Source organism: Piliocolobus tephrosceles, chromosome 12, assembly GCF_002776525.5.
Source record: "Piliocolobus tephrosceles isolate RC106 chromosome 12, ASM277652v3, whole genome shotgun sequence".
Taxonomy (NCBI): domain Eukaryota; kingdom Metazoa; phylum Chordata; class Mammalia; order Primates; family Cercopithecidae; genus Piliocolobus; species Piliocolobus tephrosceles.
In genome coordinates this window covers 19,563,186-19,584,158 of record NC_045445.1, presented here as the reverse complement: position 1 = coordinate 19,584,158, position 20,973 = coordinate 19,563,186, and the positions used below count along the sequence as shown (strand labels likewise).

The 20,973-nt window shown below is 42.4% G+C and overlaps 1 protein-coding gene across 18 annotated transcripts in view; it reads left to right on the top strand.

Annotated features, from left to right (window-relative positions):
- Positions 1 to 6,697: 6,697 nt before the first annotated feature.
- Positions 6,698 to 20,973, top strand: part of FAM122C (family with sequence similarity 122C) — a 61,194-nt gene continuing 46,918 nt past the window's right edge. For 17 of the 18 annotated variants that reach the window (XM_026452002.1, XM_023198782.1, XM_023198781.1 and 14 more), the window contains exons 1-3: positions 6,698 to 6,839; positions 10,169 to 10,340; positions 17,381 to 17,459. In XM_026452002.1, coding sequence (XP_026307787.1) covers positions 6,791 to 6,839; positions 10,169 to 10,340; positions 17,381 to 17,459 — 300 coding nt within the window. In that variant the 5' untranslated portion in view covers positions 6,698 to 6,790. Of the gene's footprint in view, positions 6,840 to 9,800; positions 9,977 to 10,168; positions 10,341 to 17,380; positions 17,460 to 20,973 lie in introns of those variants that run through there. The other variant, XM_023198770.1, reaches the window with a different exon arrangement.

Below are 20,973 nucleotides of genomic sequence, written 5' to 3'. Positions count from 1 at the left end.
GGAGGGGCTGATTTCTTTTTCAGATCATCCATTTGGATGCACTAGACAAAAGAGAAGTGGGAAAACAAACGCAATGGGTAAAAATAAAGCGAATATCATGACAGTTCGTAGAGCTAATGAGAAACTCAGTTCCATTTTGCAAGCATCTTTAGATTCAACGAAACTAGGAAAAGTCCGAAGAACAGGTAGCAAGCAGAACCAAATGTTTTCTCTTACTAAGAATTACGGAGTCCCGAACAATCATGACTCAGCGTGTGTGAGATCTGGATTTTTTTTTTTTTTTTTTTTTTTTTTTTTAAACAGAGTCTCGCCCTGTCGCCCAGGCTGGAGGGCAGTGGCGCGATCTTGGCTCACTGCAACCTCTGCCTCCCCGCCCGGGTTCAAGCGATTCTCCTGCCTCAGCCTCCTGAGTAGCTGGAATTACAAGCGCCCGCCACCACGCCTGGCTAATTTTTTTTTGTATTTTGAGTAGAGACAGGGTTTTGCCATGTTGGCTAGGCTGGTCTCGAACTCCTGGCCTCAGGTGATCCACCCGCCTCGGCCTCCCAAAGTGCTGGGATTACAGGCACGAGCCACCACGCCCGGCCGAGATTTGGATTTTTTATTTAACAAACACCTACATAACACTTGTTATGTGCTAGGCACTATTCTAAGAATTTTAGAAATATTAACTCTCGTGGGTGTGACTGGCCAGTGGTGCAGGTGCTAAAGAAATTTACGGAGACAGTCATAGGTAACGAAAGGCAGATTTGTTAGAGAAGATGTGAAAATACATTGCAAGGATGCAATGGGCAGCACTACAGAGGAGGGGCTGTCTGCAAAGAAGCAGGGACTGGAGGGAAGTTTTATAGGGTCATGCTGGAGGGGGGTAAGTGCAGAAAGAGGTCATGCTGCTGGGGTCAGTGTGTGGAAGGTGTGCCCTCTGGTTGTTTGTGCTCATTGTTCTTCCCCACCTGGGGCCCACCTGGCCCCTTTCTCATTGTTGCTTACTTCTCTGGACTCTGCATCCCACCGCCATAACACCCCTCAAAACAACAATGACAAATCTTTGGAATTGGGGGTGAGGTCTCATCTTCCTACTGCTTCCTGCTGACCAGGGCTATAGAGTTGACCCTACCTATGGTTGTTGGTCTGTCAGGAGACCCTGTGGGTCATTGTCCCAGATTGTGGGACCTAGGATATTGAATCTTGCTGGAGGAAGGGACTCATCACAGAGTGGGAGTATGTCAAGGCAAAACTGGTGACCAGCTGAATCCAGGGGAGACTCATAAAGGTAGCAGGCATCATTGGGGAGAGACTGATATCCCATTCACAGCATTACTTGAAAGTGAAACTGCTGAATTCTAGAAGATAAAAGTTTGTTTCTTAAGCCAGTTACTGAAAAGGCAAACAAACAAAAAACCCCACAACCATTTGTAGTGTGACTGTTTTTCCTTATTGGAAGCCCATTTAGATAGCCTGGAAGTTAAACTCAAAGAAAAAGTGTTTAAATATAATTAGACACAAGAAGAGTGTATTCAGGGTTATGAGTATAGCAGGTGAATACATGACTCTTAGGAAAAGTGTGAAAAGGTTTTTTTTTAAATTGCATTGAGAATTTAGACATATTTTTTAAAAGGGTACAGAATTAAGCTATATTAGAGGAAAACATTGCTTCTTCTTTTTTTATTTTCAAGATGAAACATTTTAGCATTAGGCCATAATAACAGAATTGGAGGAAAAAGTTACAGGAGCTGACAAAAAATGAAGGAGAGAGTTATTATCTTTGGCATTCTCCGGGGAGAAAAAGCTGAAAGCAGCAGGGCACAGCAAAAGTTGAACTGAGATATTACTCTGTGAAGCTTTAACTTCTTACAATTATATTAAGAGCAGATTAATATCTTAAGAAAATATTGTTTTTAACATAGGGGACTGATGTTAGGCTATCCTAAATTATTCCCTTTCAATTATAACCAACTTAAACACATACAAAATTCCTTTCATAACTTCTCCTTTCTAAACCTTCTCACGACTTACACAGACTATTTATGACATGGACTTTCTGACTTGGACATCAGGGCTTTCTGACTTGTCCTAAACACCCCTTTCTTAAACAACAGGTCATTTTACTTTAGGACAAAAATTTGTCATAAAAGATCCTTTCTTGGCTGGGTGCAATGGCTCATGCCTGTAATCCCAGCAGTTTGGGAGGCCAAGGCAGGCAGATGACTTGAGGTCAGGAGTTCAAGACCAGCCTGGCCAACATAACATGGTGAAACTCTGTCTCTACTAAAAATACAGAAATTAGCCAGGTGTGGTGGTTGGCACCTGTAATCCCAGCTACTCCGGAGGCTGAGGCAGGAGAATCACTTGAAGCCGGGAGGCAGAGGTTGCAGTGAGCCGAGATTGCACCACTGCACTCCAGCCTGGGCAGACTTGGTGTCAAAAACAAAAAACAAAATCCTTTCTCATATAAAATTTTTATTTAAAACCTTCCTTACCGGCCGGACGCAGTGACTCATGCCTGTAATCCCAGCACTTTGGGAGGCCGAGGTGGGTGGGCCAAGAGGTCATGAGTTCGAGACCAGCCTGGTCAACATGGTGAAACCCTGTCTATACTAAAAATACAAAAAAATTAGCTGGGCATGGTGGCAGGTGCCTGTAGTCCCAGCTACTCAGGGGGCTGAGGCAGGAGCATCGCTTGAACCCAGGAGGCAGAGGCAGAGGTTGCAGTGAGTTGAGATCATGCCACGGCACTCCAGCCTGGGCAACAGAGCAAGACTCCATCTCACTGCCTCAGCCCCCTAAAAAGCCGGGCATGGTGGCATGCGCCTGTAATCCCAGCTACTCTGGTGGCTGAGGTGGGAGAATTGTTTGAACCTGGGAGGCGGAGGTTGCAGTGAGAGATCACGCCACTGCACTCAGCCTGGGCAACAGAGTCAATATTTCTGGTTTTGGAACCTTTTACTAAAGGTAACCTCCTATGTGACATTAAGAAGCGTTGGCTGGGCGTGGTGGCTCACGCCTGTAATCCCAGCACTTTGGGAGGCCGAGGCGGGCACGAGTTCAAGAGATCGAGACCATCCTGGCCAACATGATGAAACCCCGTCTCTACTAAAAATGCAAAACTTAGCAGGGCGTGGTGGTGCTCGCCTGTAGTCCCAGCTACTCAGGAGGCTGAGGCAGGAGAATCGCTTGAACCTGGGAGGCGGAGGTTGTAGTGAGCCAAGATCACACCACTATACTCCAGCCTGGCGACAGAGCGAGACTCCGTCTCAAAAAATAAAAAAGAAGCCTTAACTGAGGGGATGATTTAAACATGAGGTGTCTCCAAAGAGATGGCAAGCAATTTATAAGATCTAGAACTGCTCCAAAGGTAACTCAGAGAAAAGAAAATTTCAAGACAGGAAATCAGAAGCTGTCCATGGAGGGAAAAATAATCAATACATGGCAAAAGTACCACAAGTATTAAACCACAAAGGAGTGACTTTCAAATCCAGGAATTGAACCCAGGCGCCATTGTGATAGGGCAAAGCCTTAGCAACTGACCTACAGCACAAGGTGACTACTGTTGTTTTACCACGAGTTTAGAGCATTTTCAAGCTTGCAAAAAGTTTTGACTGCTCAAGAGAATTTTCTAAGACTAGCTATGTTATTATTATGCATCCTTCTTTTAATTTAACCATTTTCTTTTCATGGTGTTCTCAATTCCAATAGTGACTCAATCTAAATAAAAGCCTGTTAAAGTCCAGATAGTAATTTTCCAGGTTTTTACCACATAAGCAAAAGGTATTTCCAGAAAGGGGTAGAGGAGGCATCTCCATGGCAGGCAGCTTTTTAAATCAAAAGGGAAGTTTATGATTTTACTTGCCTCCTCCAGAGTTGCCCTTGGCTTTGTTTCATTGATGACTCATTTTTGATCTGGAAGCTAGCCAAAGCAGAAAGCCCCCCTTCAGTTTAAGGCCTGATGATCATCAAGGCTTGGGATTATGTCCCAGGGGCCCTTTGGCCCTCCAGGGCAGTCCCATTTCCAGTGGCCCAGCTTGTGGCAGAGGGGGCAAGCCATGCAAGGGTTTTTCGTCATTCATCCCATAGGACCAGTTCGCCTTCCAGTGGCGTGGGCTTCTGCACTGATGGCAGTTATCTGGAGGAGTATCGTTAGGGCAACCTGGAATGGAGGCTAGGGACTTGCAAAGCAGCCAACAGTTGAGCCTGCTTCTTGTCCCTGCGTTCTTCTTTCTCCTTAGCCCTGTCCTTATCCTGCTCTTGGTTATAAAAGACTGGGGAGATTAATTTGAGGTTTTCTGCATAGAGGCCATGCTGTATTACAAAAGAAAATTCGACATTTTTTATTTATTTTTTTTATTAATCTCAGGGTTACATTTGTGTCAACGTTTTGGGATGCAACCCAGAGGTTAGTCTGAGAGAATAGAGGAAGTCTGTACCACGGTGGGACTGGAAAACGATGAACTGCTGGGGGCTAATGTCTGCTGCGCCGCAAACCGCACCCCCGCCGCCCCCCCCCCGAAGAGGACTCAACTCACATCTGCTGAGGGATTCCAGTGCACTTTTCTTTTCTTTTCTTTCTTTCTTTCTTTCTTTCTTTCTTTCTTTCTTTCTTTCTTTCTTTCTTTCTTTCTTTCTTTCTTTCCTTTCTTTCTCTCTCTCTCTCTCTCTTTCTTTCTTCTTTCTTTCTTTCTTTCTTTCTTTTTTTTTCCTTTGAGACGCAGTCTCGCTTTGTCACCCAGGCTGGAGTGCAGTGGTGGGATCTTGGCTCACTGCAACCTCCGCCTCCCAGGTTCAAGCAATTCTCCTGTCTTAGCCTCCCAAGTAGCTGGGATTACAGGCATGCACCACTACGTCCAGCTAATTTTTTGTATTTTTTTAGTAGAGACGGGGTTTCCTCATGTTGGCCAAGCTGGTCTTGAACTCCTGACCTCAGGTGATCCTCCCACCTCGGCCTCCCAAAATGCTGGGATTACAAGCCTGAGCCACTGAGCCTGTCCTCGAGTGCACTTTCTAAAAGGGCATCCCACCTATTGGAAAGGACATCTCAGCGCTGGGGCCTTATGCTGGATGGTTAGCCCAGGTACGAGGAAAAAGGGTAAAGGAAGAACTCAGCCTGGTCCCATCCCAGGAGAGAGGACCAGAATGGGGACACTCACTGCTCTGAGGCTGCTTGCGATCACCTAATTTGGGAACGTGCAGAGCAGGAGGTCTGGCTGTTTTCGCAGGACTATTTCGAGTAAGAAAGAGGGGCTCTGAGCTCCCCAAAACATATGTGCCAATTGCACCACAAAGGGATTGTAGACCTTTTCACCAGAAGTGATAGGAGAGGGCCTTCTTCCCTTCTGGGCAAGGCAGCCAAACCTGTTCACACCCGCTGGCCTTCAGGCCACACCAGGAAATGGCCCTGACCAGTTGCCATCAATTGCCAGAGGGATACTAGAATTTGTCCGCTGGAAGACTGAAAAGTAAAGCAAATTCTGAACTCTCATGGGATCGTGGGGCAGCAGTCTGATGTCTTTCCACCAGGACCTCCTGGTTCCCTGAGGAGCAGCCCTGGCCAGGGACTTTAAATTATCTCAGGGTTTTGACGCTGTCCAACGAGAGGTTGGAATTGGAGGAAAGGAAGAGAGTAGGGGCGAGGCCCATACGGGCCACCAAAATGTTGCACGTGCAACTGGCCAGTGGCGCAGGTGGTAAAGGAATTTGCTAAGACAGTCATAGGTAAAGAAAGGCAGATTTATTAGAGAAGTCATGAATAATATGTTGCAAGGAGGCAAAGGGCAGCACTGCAGAGGAGGAGCTATCTGCAAAGAGGCAGGGGCTGGAGGGAGCTGGAGGGGGCTGCATGTGGAAACAAGTCATGCTGCTGGGGTCACATGTGGAAGAAGGTCGTTGTGCCCTAGGTCTCTCAGAGCAATTTTTCATTGTTCTTCCCCACCTGGGGCCCTTTTCTCATTGTTTCTTACTTATCTTATCAGGACTCCACAAACTCTTAATCCTCACCGCTTGAATGGCCCTGGGGAAGAGAAGGCCATTGCATTGAAATGTAATAGTTATGAAATTGCTTTTAAAATTCAGCCAGAAATAATAATTTTGCCTGCCTCTTTTCAATTATCCCATACTAAACTTGCCAAGGCCAATCGTCATTTTATTCCTCACTGTTTATGCTTTCTGCCTGCAGTATGAGGGATTTGTAAATACTTTTAGATGGTTTCCTTTAAATTGCCTGTATTTTTCTCCCAGCTAGATTAGAAAAAACAACCTCTGTTTTTGAGCAACTTAGGTATCTCTTTTTATCTCAAGGTCTCAGCAACGCTTTAGGCCAGCGCCACCTCCTACTCCCTGCTCAAAAGAAATTATAATACATTCTTTTGTTCACAATAGCTACTAAACAATCATTTGTTGAGGGCGCACGTGCACTGACCCCAGGAGCTTAACAATTTAGGAGAACAAGAGGAGAAGAATGCTACTTTGGCCATCATTTCTAGGTTTTATTCACATCATTCTCGCCTGCTAGTTTTTTTTTTTACCTTTCATGTAAATCTTTTGGGAAGGTTTGGGGTGTTTGTGGTTTGTAGATTTGAGTTCAACTTGTATTTGACTTGCTCTTGTGGTAACTAAAGGTTACAACGTAGCTTCAAGGTTGCCATGACAACTGGCAAAATAAAGAGCTGATTATCACGTTTGTTGCTTCCCTTTTATAGGTGAGGGCCTGGGACACAGGGCAGCAGACTGGGATATGCAAAGCGAAGAGTAGCCTAATTGTCAAGTCTAGATCTAACAAAAACAGTGTCCCAAGATCATGGCATATTTCCCTGAAACTGGAAGAACTGATCAAGAAACACAGCTAGGTTGGTATAATAATGTGTGGGTAGAAATGGGGATAAGTGAAAACAATTTCTTTAATGTTGTGTTTGCCATTGTAGCATATAGAATTCTTGCTGTTTTTGTATTACATGTTCCTTTTGATATTCCAATTTGTGTATGTACTATGAGTCCTATTTATATCTTTACAGGTTTGGGGTTCCTTACATGTAGCTGGTCTTTAGTAAAAGAGAGCTCTTTCTCTTTGATAATAGCTGTAAACTTACTACCATCTCATATATTTAGTTATTTCATATTACTAACTCCTTTTCTTAGAAACATAATCCATTAGTCACTCTTTCCTTGTCATTTTATTATACCTGTTTTCTTAGTGTTGTACTTAGATACTTGTAAGGCTTAGGCAGGATGAAAAAATTAGATACTTGTAAGGCTTAGGCAGGATGAAATTTTGTCTATTTATTCAAAATATACGTATGAAATCTTATTACCTGCCAAGAATACTAGCAAACGTTGAAAATTAAAATGAACAGAATGGAGGTAAGATTCCCTTGTTCACTGGCCTGCTTCATATTTTTCTGTTATTCAGGCAATTTGTTTTTTGACTCTGTTCTGTTTTTAATCACTGCTTCTGCATTCACCCTGAATTTACTCAGCTTTAACCACCATCTTTTATGAACTTTCAGGTACCATGGGAATTTTAACAGTGGCTTTTAGGACATCTTGATACTAGCCTGAATTCTGCTGCTATCTAATTATGTGCCATTAATCTCTTTGGAATTTTATCCAACTGTCAAACAGAAATGATTTACCTACTTTACAAGATAACTATGAAAGATAGGCTATTTAAACCTGCATTTATTCATAAAATAATTTCATAAGTATTTATCAAGTGCTTATGAGTACAGAAATTGTGTCCAGGCAGATATTCTGAGGCACCTCATTTTTTTTTTTTTTTTTTTTACTTAAACAGAAGGGCAGAGGAATCTTGGCTTTGCCACTTAGTGGTTGTAACTTGAGTGATGCCTCTGGGCTTTGGTTTCCTCCTGTGAAAAATGGGCATTGTGATGGTGCCTACCTCAAAGAATTATTGTAAACTGTAAATGCAATCACCTATTTAAAGTGATTAGGACAGTACCTGGCACATAGTAAGTGCCCAAGAAATGGTAGCTATTATTAATCTGTCTTATATCAGGAATGGGGACTCCACATCGTCTTCATGTCTGGGATTTAAGTCATCTGATTCTGCCTAATATAATCAAGTTTGTCTTATTCTATTCCCAGAATGAACAAAGAATACATATTTATTATCTTACATGTCATAACTTGTCACAAACTATCTCAAGACTGTCCCATTATTTTAAGTTCACCACTGGGTAGCTGAGCAGGGTTAATGATTGAACCAATCCAGATAAGTATGTAAAAAACATTTTGTAGGCCAGGTGCAGAGGCTCACACCTGTGATCCCAGCACTTTGGGAGGCCGAGGCGGGTGGATCACCTGAGGTCGGGAGTTCGAGACCAGCCTGACCAACATGGAGAAACCCCATCTCTACTAAAAATACAAAATTAGCTGGGAGTGGTGGCACATGCCTGTAATCCCAGCTACTCTGGAGGCTGAGGCAGGAGAATCGCTTGAACCCGGGAGGCGGAGGTTGTGATGAGCCAAGATTGCACCATTGCACTCCAACCTGGGCAAGAAGAGCAAAACTCTGTCTCCAAAAAAAAAAAAAAAAAAAAAGAAAGAAATTGTTATCTATAAAGTGTTATGACTATTTTAATTAACAACTCCCATTTCACTAGGTTTATTTGCCTTCTCAGCCAGTTCTCTATATGGTTACTAAAATGTGTGGTTTTACAAAGTTATTAGCATGGAGTTAAGATTTTAGTATAGTGTGGCTCATTAAGTGATGGTTAAAATTTCTAAAAGAGCAGTTCTTAAAATGATATGAGCCATGGCAGCATTCTTAGAATGTATGTAGCTTCTAATACTACCTGAAATGAAAACACTGATTTGCATAGATACTAAATTCTGAGATATTTGTTTTTTAAAAAGCCTCACTGCTTTAACTCAAATCTTTGTAAATTAGCTGAGGTCTTTTTTATATGAACAGCTGTGAGGAGCCAGATTATATATAAAGTAAAAACACACACCGAGGCAGGCGCGGTGGCTCAAGCCTGTAGTCCCAGCACTTTGGGAGGACGAGGCGGGTGGATCACCTTCGGTCCAGGAGTTCGAGACCAGCCTGGCCCACAAGGTGAAACCCCATCTCTACTAAAATACAAAAATTAGCCAGGCGTGGTGGCGAGCGCCTGTAATCCCAGCTACTTGGGAGGCTGAGGCAGGAGAATCGCTTGAACCTGGGAGGTGGAGGTTGCAGTGAGCCGAGATCACGGCCACTGCACTCCAGCCTGAGCAACAAGAGCGAAATTCCATCTCAAAAAAACAACAACAACAACAACAACAAAAACTGTACAATTATGGTTTAAAATAGAAAGAAAGAAACCACACTGAAAACAGTAATTCGTTTGCCAAATGAACTCAGTTAGGTTAGCACCTTAGCAAGACCCTTTGGGAACAAGTGACCTCTAAGTACTTCGGTAGCAGTATCTTTTTTTTTTCTTTTCAGACTTTTGCTTTTCTAAAATTACAAAGGTGTAGTGTGTCTGCTGTTACAGGATGGAAAAATGCATCATAGGAAGTTGGAAGCTGGTTGGCCTCAGTCATAAAGGAGTAAGAAAACTGAGAATTAGGCATAGGGCAGAAAGGACCTCACCCCTCCCAACGCTTTCATTTCTAAATAATGCTTAAGGAGACCATGCCAGGGTTTGTAAAAGAGTAGAGGCACAACCACGGGGAGTGAGCATTGGGGAAAGAGGAAGGAGAGCAGGACGTGGGGATAAAGCGGCTTCTTAACTGCGCCTGCGCCCCTGGCAAAGCTGACAGAAGAGCGTGAAGTGACGTCATTGCCTGCGTCACAATACACGTCGTCTGGAAGCGTATCGCAGGCTCTGAGGGGCGGGACCCAACTTATGGTCAAAGGCGGCAGATTGTAGTTTTTGTTTTGGCCGAAAAGGCTTACCATGAGTTGCCAGGGCTGAGAGAGACGGAGAAGGATTCGCGGCGGTGACAGATTAAATTCCCCAGTTACATTATAGACTTGGAGGTGGGGGATCTTCTCATCGTTAGAGGCCCCGATCATGGGAGATGGGCGGTTCGGAGCCAGTCCTGCCTAACTTTGTGTTCACTGATGTTAGGGATGCTAGGGCTGCAACGGTGGGCACCCCTCCTCGTCTAAAAGCTTTCTCCTCTCTTTTTTTCTCCTTTGCCTCTCTCCTTACATCACCTGCCCACTAAGTCGACTTGTCCTTGTGTGAACGGCAGCCGGAAAGCCTTGAGAACTTATTCCTCGACCCGGACATGGCACAGGAGAAAATGGAACTAGGTTTCGAGTCGCTGCCGAGTTCCGCTATCGCAGACAGCACCATTCCGAGAAGAGTCAACAGTGCCCCTTTGATCAATGGACTTGGGTGAGCCAGGTTGAGATACTGAAGGAGGCAAGCGGGTGGGGAGGAGGTGTTCGGGAAAGTGATTTCCTATAGAATTCCCGTCCCTTTATTTGTTGAGGTTCTGCAGGTATCTCCCTTGTTCCTGGTGTCCTGAGATCCCACCCTCAACCTTGGGTGGGGGTAGTGGGACGGGCTGACCTGAGGGAGAGCGCGCACCCACCCTGAGGTTGACAAACATCTGAATCTGAACATCCTCCCCTGATAGTCCACCCGGACCCGAAAGCAGCAGCCAATTGGTGTGGAGCATGGCTTTTTTCTAACTTCACCCCATTTCTTACCCATTCCTTTGAAGAAACTTAGCATCCTCCCCCACTCACCTCCAGATCTTCTGCCATGACTGTAATATTTGTCATTTCAGCTGTTTTGTCACCTCTGACCTTCACCTCCAGCTACTTGAATGGAAATGGTTGTCAAGCAAATAAGCTTTGGACTTTTTTTACACCTTTTTTTTTTTTTTTTTTTTTTTTTTTTTGAAACAGAGTCTTGCTCTGTCGCCCAGGCTGGAGTGCAGTGGCACGATCTCAGCTTACTGTAACCTCCGCCTCCTGGGTTCAAGCAATTCTCACGCCTCAGCTTCCCTAGTAGCTGGGATTACAGGCGCCTGCCACCACACCCGGTAATTTTTTGTATTTGTAGTAGAGACAGGGTTTCACCATGTTGGCCAGGCTGGTCTCAAACTCCTGGCCTCAGGTGATCCGCCCGCCTCAGCCTACCAAAGTGCTGGGATTACAGATGTGAGCCACTGCTCCTGTCCTACACTTATTTTTTATTGGCGCAAAAAGTTTTGGTACCACAGAAGCTTGATCTCCTAAATTACACATTCTCACTGGGTGATACTTCCCCCAAGCGGGGAGAAAATAGTTCTTGGGGGAGTGTGAAAAATTTTTACTCTTTTTATGTATAAAGCACAGATATACATACAGTCTGTACACAGATACATAGTATATATGTGTTATTAAAATTTCACGGAGGGGAAGCAATTAGGGGAAAAAATGTCTAAAAAGGCTTTTTAGAGGGTCAATAATGAAAAAATAATTTAGAAACACTGCACTAAATGATGGTTAATTGTATTTCTGAAGATCTGGGATTACTAAATCTTGTTTCCTTTTTTTGTTTTTTGAGACGGAGTCTCACTGTGTCGCCCAGGCTGGAGTGCAGTGGTGTGATCTTGGCTCACTGCAACCTCCGCCTCCCGGGTTCAAGCGATTCTCCTGCCTCAGCCTACCAAGTAGCTGGGACTTCAGGCACCCGCCACCATGCCCGCCTAATTTTTTGTATTTTTAGTACAAAATACAAAAGACGGGGTTTCACCATGTTGGCCAGGATGGTCTCGATCTCCTGACCTTGTGATCTGCCCACCCCGGCCTCCCAAAGTGTTGGGATTACAGGCATGAGCCATCGCGCCCGGCCTAAATCTTACTTAAACTAGACTTTTAAAATGATATTTTGGATCTCACATGTCAGTATTATAAGGTTTTCTAGATATCATAAAAATGTCTGAAAAATGCATTCACTACATACATTGCTAACTTTGCTCCTCACCTTTTGTGGCATCATACTAATTGATAGTTGTAATTCACAGAACCATAGACTATCAGGAAGGGATTCAGAGACCAGCTTTACCCTCCTTGTTTAACATATGAGGAAACTGAGGCCCATAAATCTCCAAAATGACATGTTTAGTGGCAGAGCCAGTACTAGGAACCTCTGTTTCCTGACTCCTAAATGACTGTTCTGGCCACTACTAACCAATAACTAAGCTGATTAACTAAATAAATGCAGCTTTTGGGTCATTTGAGGTAGGAGAGAATATATTGTTCACAAAATGAAAAGCAAACTAAGATTGACCAAAAAAAAAAAAAAATACATTACCTTTTTAAAATAGGCAGGTAGAAAAACATAGAAGGGGGACTCTGCATGTTGTGCTGAGAATAAGAACATTTTATTCACTCGGGATTTTTCTCTAATCCTGTTGTGGGAATAAAGGAATTATGGGACCCACTCTACTAGTAGAAGAGAGCAGTAGGGAGAATGTTGGGTTTATTGAAGACAATATAAAAAGAAGAAATAGATTGCAAATAGACGATGGAGGATGTGTACTTGAAAGAACCTGTGGATCCTCTTTAATGTATGAAATACGCCAGAGAAGGAGTGGACCCTTCCCTAATCCTCAAAGCCTTGGAAACAGAGAGATCTCAGTTATCCCTTCATACCTTGCTTTGTTCTGCAAGGATTTTTTTTGTTTTGTTTTTTGCTTTTATCATATTAGAGCATAGCTACAGTGTTAAATTCCATAGCTAGAGATTCTGATGCATGAAGTAAAATTTGTACAGAAAGATAAGGGTCACTAGCATATTTCTCTAGTAGGAGTTTAAAGATATAGAAACCACAAAGTGGACGGAGTCCAGGGACTGTAGTCCATCAGAAAGAAGTAACATAGGAATGATGTGTGACATCCCTGAGATTAGGGAACTTGCCTAGATGATCTGAGGGCATATTTTGTGCTGTTGTAGAAAATGTAGGGCATGGGCCGGGCGCGGTGGCTCAAGCCTGTAATCCCAGCACTTTGGGAGGCCGAGACGGGCGGATCACGAGGTCAGGAGATCGAGACCATCCTGGCTAACCCGGTGAAACCCTGTCTCTACTGAAAAAATACAAAAAACTACCCAGGCGAGGTGGCGGGCGCCTGTAGTCCCAGCGACTCGGGGGGCTGAGGCAGGAGAATGGCATAAACCCGGGAGGCGGAGCTTGCAGTGGCTGGATCTCAGCTCACTGCAAGCCCGGCTGGGGGAAAGGAGCAAAACCCCGCTCAAAAAAAAAAAAAAAAAAAAAAAAAAAGGAAAATGTAGGGCATGGTCAGAGAAGTTATTCTGAAGCAAGAAAAATTTAGAGTAGGATTACACTGAGCCTTAGTTGAATCCATTTTCACCTCAGTTCTTATTTGCATGTGTATACTGCTCACTTTTCTCCCTTTTTTTTTTCTTCCTTGGCCCTCTAATACTTGTGTACTTCCTCTTTCTAAACTATACCTGGCAGTAAAGCATTCTTTTCAGAAAGTGAGAATCACTAGCATATTTCTTTAGTAGGAGTTAAAGATACAGAAACCACAAAGTGAACAGCGTTCACGGACTCCAGTCCATCAGAAAGAAGTAACATAGGAATGATGTGTGACATGCCTGAGGTCAGGGAACTCGCCCAAATGATCTGAGGGGATGTTTTGTGCTGTTGTAGAGAATATTTAGCTTGCTAAACATTGTTGCACCTCTTTCAAGTAATTTTCGAACTTTGCTCGATGTTTCTTCTATATAAAGACCCTCTTGCACCAGCATTTGCAGAATTAAATTCCTTACATTTGTTTCTTTTATATCAACTCTTTAATACAGTATTACTGTTTTAAAGAAGCATCTGCACTGTTTTATGTATATCTTGAACTAATAAAAATTCCAACGTCAAAAGTTTTGAACCTCTTGGTTCTTTATACTCTTTATCCTTGTAGTTGGCTGACTTTATTGCTAGTGTCAATAACTATATTTAAAACTAGGAGTTTTTTTCTTCTCTTTCTCTGACCCTTATGCAAAGACTCAGAGATTAGGTTCTTGTATTCCTGCCAGTGCCTCCCTACCTTAAAAACCTCTACCTTGACCCTGCATTTAAACTGTTACTGCCTCAATTATTATTACTTTTTTCCTGAGATGGAGTCTTGAGGCTGGAGTGCAGTGGTTCAATCTTTGCTCACTGCAACCTCTGCCTCCTGGGCTCAAGCGATTCTCCTGCCTCAGCCTCCCGAGTAGCTGGGACTACAGGCATGCACCACCATGCCTGGCTAATTTTTGTATTTTTAGTAGAGATGGGTTTCACTATGTTGGCCAGGCTGGTCTCGAACCCCTGACCTTATGATCTGCCCACCTTGGCCTCCTAAAGTGCTGTTATTACAGGCGTGAGCCACCGCCCCTGACCCTCAATTCCATTTGAAAGGCAAATTACTGCCCCAGACCCAAATGCAGCCCACCACCTGCATTTGCAAATAAAATTTTATTGGAATGGAACCATCCGCATTTATTTAGTTATTATCTATGGCTACTTTCCCACTGCAGTGGCAGAACTGAGGAGCTGCAACAGATACTGTATGGCCCACAAATCCTTAAATGTTTACTCTCTGGCCCTTTGCAGGAAAAGTTTGCCCATCCTCTGGTTTATTGAACTCTTACGAACGTGGAAGAATAGCAGCCATGAAAAATGATTACTTTGGGAATATAAGTGACATAAATCTATTATAGTTTAGACAGAGCTGTTTATTGATCATTTGATGTGGAACATTGAACTTCCATCCAGTTACACTACCTTTGCTTTTTCCGAGTTAGAAGTAGCACTTAACTCAGTTCAGATATCACCTAGGGTTTTATAAATTCATGTTGAATAATGCATATCAGTTGAAGTATATATTGCCTGAATTCTTTCTTTCAGTTATAGTCTTACTAAAATTGGCGAACAAATTTAGGATAGAATATATCATTGCTAGCCCTAAGAATTAAGCCCCCTACACTTGTACACAAAAAAGAGTGGAAAGAAATAGCCCATTAGTGTCCCTCCAATTTTCTTATAAGTGACTGCCAGAACATATTCCTATTCTCACAGAGAAAATGACTGAGAAAGGAAGTAAACTTAGATACATCCATATACCTTCCATTCATAAAATAGTAAGTTACTGCTTGTTATATGCAAATTATGATGTTGCAAAGACATATCTCAGGGCTCAATAAACTTTAATAGGGACTATAAATACTTGAAGGACTTAAATGTATGGTAGAGTAAGGTTAGTGCATAGGGAGCTAAAGAAAGTGCTAGGGGAATTCAAAGAAGGAAGGGAGAAATTACAGCGGGCCTGGTGAGGGAGAAGGACAAGTTTATGAAGAAGGTGACAATTGAGATGGGCCTTCATGGATTGATAGGATACACCCTGGAAAAGAGGGGGACCAATGCTTGGGATAGTATTTTAAGTATTATATACAGAACAGACTTGAAGGCAGAAAAGCATAGATGTATTCCAGAGAACTGAATGGTCCACTTTGCCTGAACCCCTGACTCCCAAATGTTCATCTGCTGATTAGTGCTGATCTCAGGTGAAGTTTTTACCAATCTGTGCCTTTAAAAAAGTTAAGTACAGCATAATTAAAGATGTCATTATGTAGTTGCTAATTATCTTTCCTGGGCAGGAGTGTACTGTACTCTGAGATTTGTTGTTCTCTTATTTTCTTAATACCAAAATGTCATTTTACAAATGAAATGATGGTATTGGTCAATGGTGGGGTTTTTTAAAAAATAACTTGACTTGGTAAAAGAAAGAGGTGGCAACTATGTTTCTGCCTAGATTTTGTTTTGAAATTGTACTAGTCCATGAAATTGAAGAGTCTGGAGCCAAACTGTGGAGGGCTTTGAATGTCATAGTAAAGAACGTAACTGAATTTGATAGGCACTGAAGAGAGTCACTGAAAGTTGTGAGCAAACTGTTCTTTAGGAAGGTGCCCCTGGTAGTCTGTTAGATAGCCTAGAGGAGGGAAAGAAGAGAGGCAGGGAGCCCAGTTAGACTATGGCAGTCTGTGGAAAAGGAAAAAGACCTTGAATTGGTTTTTGGCAAGGAGCATGAAATGAACCAGGTGGATATCAGAGAGAGAGAGTATAGAGGTAAAATCTAAAATACTGGCAGTTGACTGGATATAGGCAGCTAAAACAAAAGTGTTATAGATGATTTCTCACATTGGAGGAACCTGGATGAAGGGTACATGCGAACCATCTGTATTCTTTTTGCAACTTCTTGTGAGTCTTAAACCGTTTCAAAATAAAAAGTTATAATAAAAAGGAAAACATGCCAGACACAGCTGGGATCTGTAGTCCTAGCTATTTGAGAGGCTGAGGCAGGAGCATCGTTGAGCCTAGGAGTTTGAGGGCAGCCTAGGCAACATATAGTGGGACCACATCTCTGAAAAAACAATGAAATGATGATTTCTTCAGGATTACAAGGTCAAATAGGACCGAGTTCACTTGGTGGGCAACCATCAAAGCTGAGGACGCAGACCTAACTTCAGTGGGCAGCAGCTGCACAACTTCAGTCCATTGTTATCATGGGAATGTGGCCCAGTGGTGCAAAATCTTGCAACTTTTCAACAGAAGCCAGAAAGTTGGAATCTGGGTGTTGTTTTTTGTTTTTGTTTTTGTTTTTTTTTAATGTGAAATCTCACAGTGTACAAAACAAATTCAAAAACATTTTTAACACTGTGTAGGCCAAACCAAACACATCTGTGAAAAATCTGAGTTCTATCAACCCCTGCTATTGGTTATTCCTCTTATTCATGTGAAACTTTGGGAATTGAGAGGGAATTGGTATTTGCACATTGTAGCTCTGATCATAAATTTAAATCATTTACAGGTTTAAACTGAAAATGATGTTTCCAAGTTCACAGTAAATTATATTCATTCTCTGTAGCATAATTAGGAGTAAAGTAGTGTGCTTGAGAATTCCTTACCTTATATGGAGACTTGTTTAGGCTCAGCCAACCAGGGCTGTATGTGTGTGTGTGTTTTAATTTCTACCTTTGCACAGCTTGCCTTTACCCTTGCTGTTTAGGTATTTGAAATCTTCTTTAAAAGAATTTTGTGGCTGGGCATGGTGGCCCACGCCTGTAATCCCAGCACTTTGAGGGGGACAAGGCGGGTGGATCACCTGAGGTCAGGAGTTCGAGACCAGCCTGACCAACATGGTGAAACCTCGTCTCTACTAAAAACACAAAAATCAGCTGGGCATAGTGGTCCGTGCCTGTAATCGCAGCTACTAGGGGGGCTGAGGTAGGAGGATTGCTTGAACCTGGGAGGCAGAGGTTGCAGTGAGCTGAGATCGTGCCACTGCACTCTAGCCTCGGCAACAGAACAGAGCGAGACTCCGTCTCAAAAAAAAAATTTTTTTTTGTAATGGATTTTATAACAAATGTTTTTCTTTTTCTTTTTAGTTTGAATTCACAGGTGTTGCAAGCTGACATGTTAAGAATTCGTACAAACAGAGCAATGTTTAAGAATCGACGTTGTCTGGTAAGAAAATGCTTATAATGGCCTCCCTGTCCAAGACTTGTGCTTATTGGTCTTAACCAATGGTCTTCAAATTTGAGCATTCACAGGGAGGGCTTATTAAAACACAGATGGCCAGCGGGAGTCTCACCCCCAGGGTTTCTGATTAAGTAGATGGGGGTGGAGCATGAGAATTTGCATTTCTAACAAGTTCCCACTTTGAGAAACACTGCTCTAAACATTACTGAAGGAAAAATAAACACATTGACTACAGTTATGATTGCTGCAGCTGCAACAGAATTAATTTTTAAATCCCATATGGATTTAATATTGAGATTTTATGTATAAGACCATCTGGTTTCCAATTTTTTTTTTTAAAGAAAATTGTAACTTTGAGAGGAAAATTTGCAGACTCTCCTAAAAGTAATTTTTAGGCTTTTAGTTAGACTTTTATCTCACATTTATCTTGAATTATAAATAAGATTTGCTTTTCATGGTATTATCATGCAATCTCTAAATTATAACTCTTTTCTACTAATTATCCTGTAAACATAGAGAATATACTTGTAGATCAGTAAGCCAAGGTGAATACATGATTCATATGATTTTTTTTATTGAGATGAAATTCACATAACATTCAATTAACTATTTTAAAGTATACAGTTCAATAGCATTTAGTGCATTCACAGTGTTGTTCAACCACTACCGCTCTCTAGTTTCTTTTTTTTTTTTTATTATACTTTAAGTTCTAGGGTACATGTGCACAACGTGCAGGTTTGTTACATATGTATACATGTGCCATGTTGGTGTGCTGCACCCGTTAACTCATCATTTGCATTAGGTATATCTTCTAATGCTATCCCTCCTCTCTCCCCTGTCCCCACAATGGGACCTGGTGTGTGATGTTCCCCTTCCTGTGTCCAAGTGATCTCATTGTTCAATTCCCACCTATGAGTGAGAACATGCGGTATTTGGCTTTATGTTCTTGCGATAGTTTGCTGAGAATGATGGCTTCCAGCTACATCCATGTCCCTACAAAGGACACGAACTCATCCTTTTTTATGGCTGCTTAGTATTCCATGGTGTATATGTGCCACATTTTCTTAATCCAGTCTGTCACTGATGGACATTTGGGTTGATTCCAAGTCTTTGCTATTGTGAATAGTGCCGCAATAAACATACGCGTGCATGTGTCTTTATAGCAGCATGACTTGTAATCCTTTGGGTATATCCCCAGTAATGGGATGGCTGGGTCAAATGGTATTTCTAGTTGTAGATCCTTGAGGAATCACCACACTGTTTTCCACAATGGTTGAACTAGTTTACAGTCCCACCAACAGTGTAAAAGTGTTCCTATTTGTCCACATCCTCTCCAGCACCTGTTGTTTCCTGATTTTTTAATGATTGCCATTCTGACTGGTGGGAGATGGTATCTCATTGTGGTTTTGAATTGCATTTCTCTGATAGTGAGTGGTGATGAGCATTTTTTCATGTGTCTGTTGGCTGCATGAATGTCTTCTTTTGAGAAATGTCTGTTCATATCCTTTCCCCACTTTTTGATGGGGTTGTTTGTTTTTTTCTTGTAAATTTGATTGACTTCTTTATAGGTTCTGGATATAAGCCCTTTGTCAGATGAGTAGATTGCAAAAATTTTCTCCCATTCTGTAGGTTGCCTGTTCACTCTGATGGTAGTTTCTTTTGCTGTGCAGAAGCTCTTTAGTTGAATTAGATCCCATTTGTCAATTTTGGCTTTTGTTGCCATTGCTTTTGGTGTTTTAGACATGAAGTCCTTGCCCATGCCTATGTCCTGAATGGTATTACCTAGGTTTTCTTCTAGGGTTTTTATGGTTTTAGGTCTAACGTTTAAGTCTCTAATCCATCTTGAATTAATTTTCGTATAAAGAGTAAGGAAAGGATCCAGTTTCAGCTTTCTACTTATGGCTAGCCAATTTTCCCAGCACCATTTATTAAATAGGGAGTCCTTTCCCCATTTCTTGTTTTTGTCAGGTTTGTCAAAGATCAGATGGCTGTAGATGTGTGGTATTATTTCTGAGGGCTCTGTTCTGTTCCATTGGTCTATATCTCTGTTTTGGTACCATGCTGTTTTGGTTACTGTAGCCTTGTAGTATAGTTTGAAGTCGGGTAGCGTGATGCCTCCAGCTTTGTTCTTTTGGCTTAGGATTGCCTTGGCAATGTGGGATCTTTTTTGGTTCCATATGAACTTTAAAGCAGTTTTTTCCAATTCTGTGAAGACAGTCATTGGTAGCTTTATGGGGATGGCATTGAATCTATAAATTACCTTGGGCAGTATGGCCATTTTCACAATATTGATTCTTCCTATCCATGAGCATGGTATGTTCTTCCATTTGTTTGTGTCCTCTTTTATTTCACTGAGCAGTGGTTTGTAGTTCTCCTTGAAGAAGTCCTTTACATCCCTTGTAAGTTGGATTCCTAGGTATTTTATTATCTTTGAAGCTATTATGAATGGGAGTTCATTCATGATTTGGCTCTCTGTTACTGGTGTATAAGAATGCTTGTGATATTTGCACATTGATTTTGTATCCTGAGACTCTGCTGAAGTTGCTTATCAGCTTAAGGAGATTTTGGGCTGAGACAATGGGGTTTTCTAAATATACAATCATGTCATCTGCAAACAGGGACAATTTGACTTCTTCTTTTCCTAACTGGAAACCCTTTATTTCGTTCTCTTGCGTGATTGCCCTAGCCAGAACTTCCAACACTATGTTGAATAGGAGCGGTGAGAGAGGGCATCCCTGTCTTGTGCCAGTTTTCAAAGGGAATTTTTCCAGTTTTTGCCCATTCAGTATGATATTGGCTGTGGGTTTGTCATAAATAGCTCTTATTATTTTGAGAAACGTTCCGTCAATACCGAATTTATTGAGAGTTTTTTTTTTTTTGGAGACAGAGTCTCGCTCTGTCACCCAGGCTGGAGTGCAGTGGCCGGATCTCAGCTCACTGCAAGCTCCACCTCCCGGGTTCATGCCATTCTCCTGCCTCAGCCTCCCAAGTAGCTGGGACTACTGGCGCCACCACCTCGCCCGGCTAGTTTTTTGTATTTTTAGTAGAGACGGGGTTTCACCGTGTTAGCCAGGATGGTCTCGATCTCCTGACCTCGTGATCCGCCCGTCTCGGCCTCCCAAAGTGCTGCGATTACAGGCTTGAGCCACCGCGCCCGGCCTATTGAGAGTTTTTAGCATGAAGGGCTGTTGAATTTTGTCAAAGGCCTTTTCTGCATCTATTGAGATAATCATGTGGTTTTTGTCTTTGGTTCTGTTTATATGCTGGATTACATTTATTGATTTGCGTATGTGGAACCAGCCTTGCATCCCAGGGATGAAGCCCACTTGATCATGGTGGATAAGCTTTTTGATGTGCTACTGGATTCGGTTTGCCAGTATTTTATTGAGGATTTTTGCATCGATGTTCATCAGGGCTGTCGGCCTAAAATTCTGTTTTTTTGTTGTATCTCCGCCAGGCTTTGGTATCAGGATGATGTTGGCCTCATAAAATGAGTTAG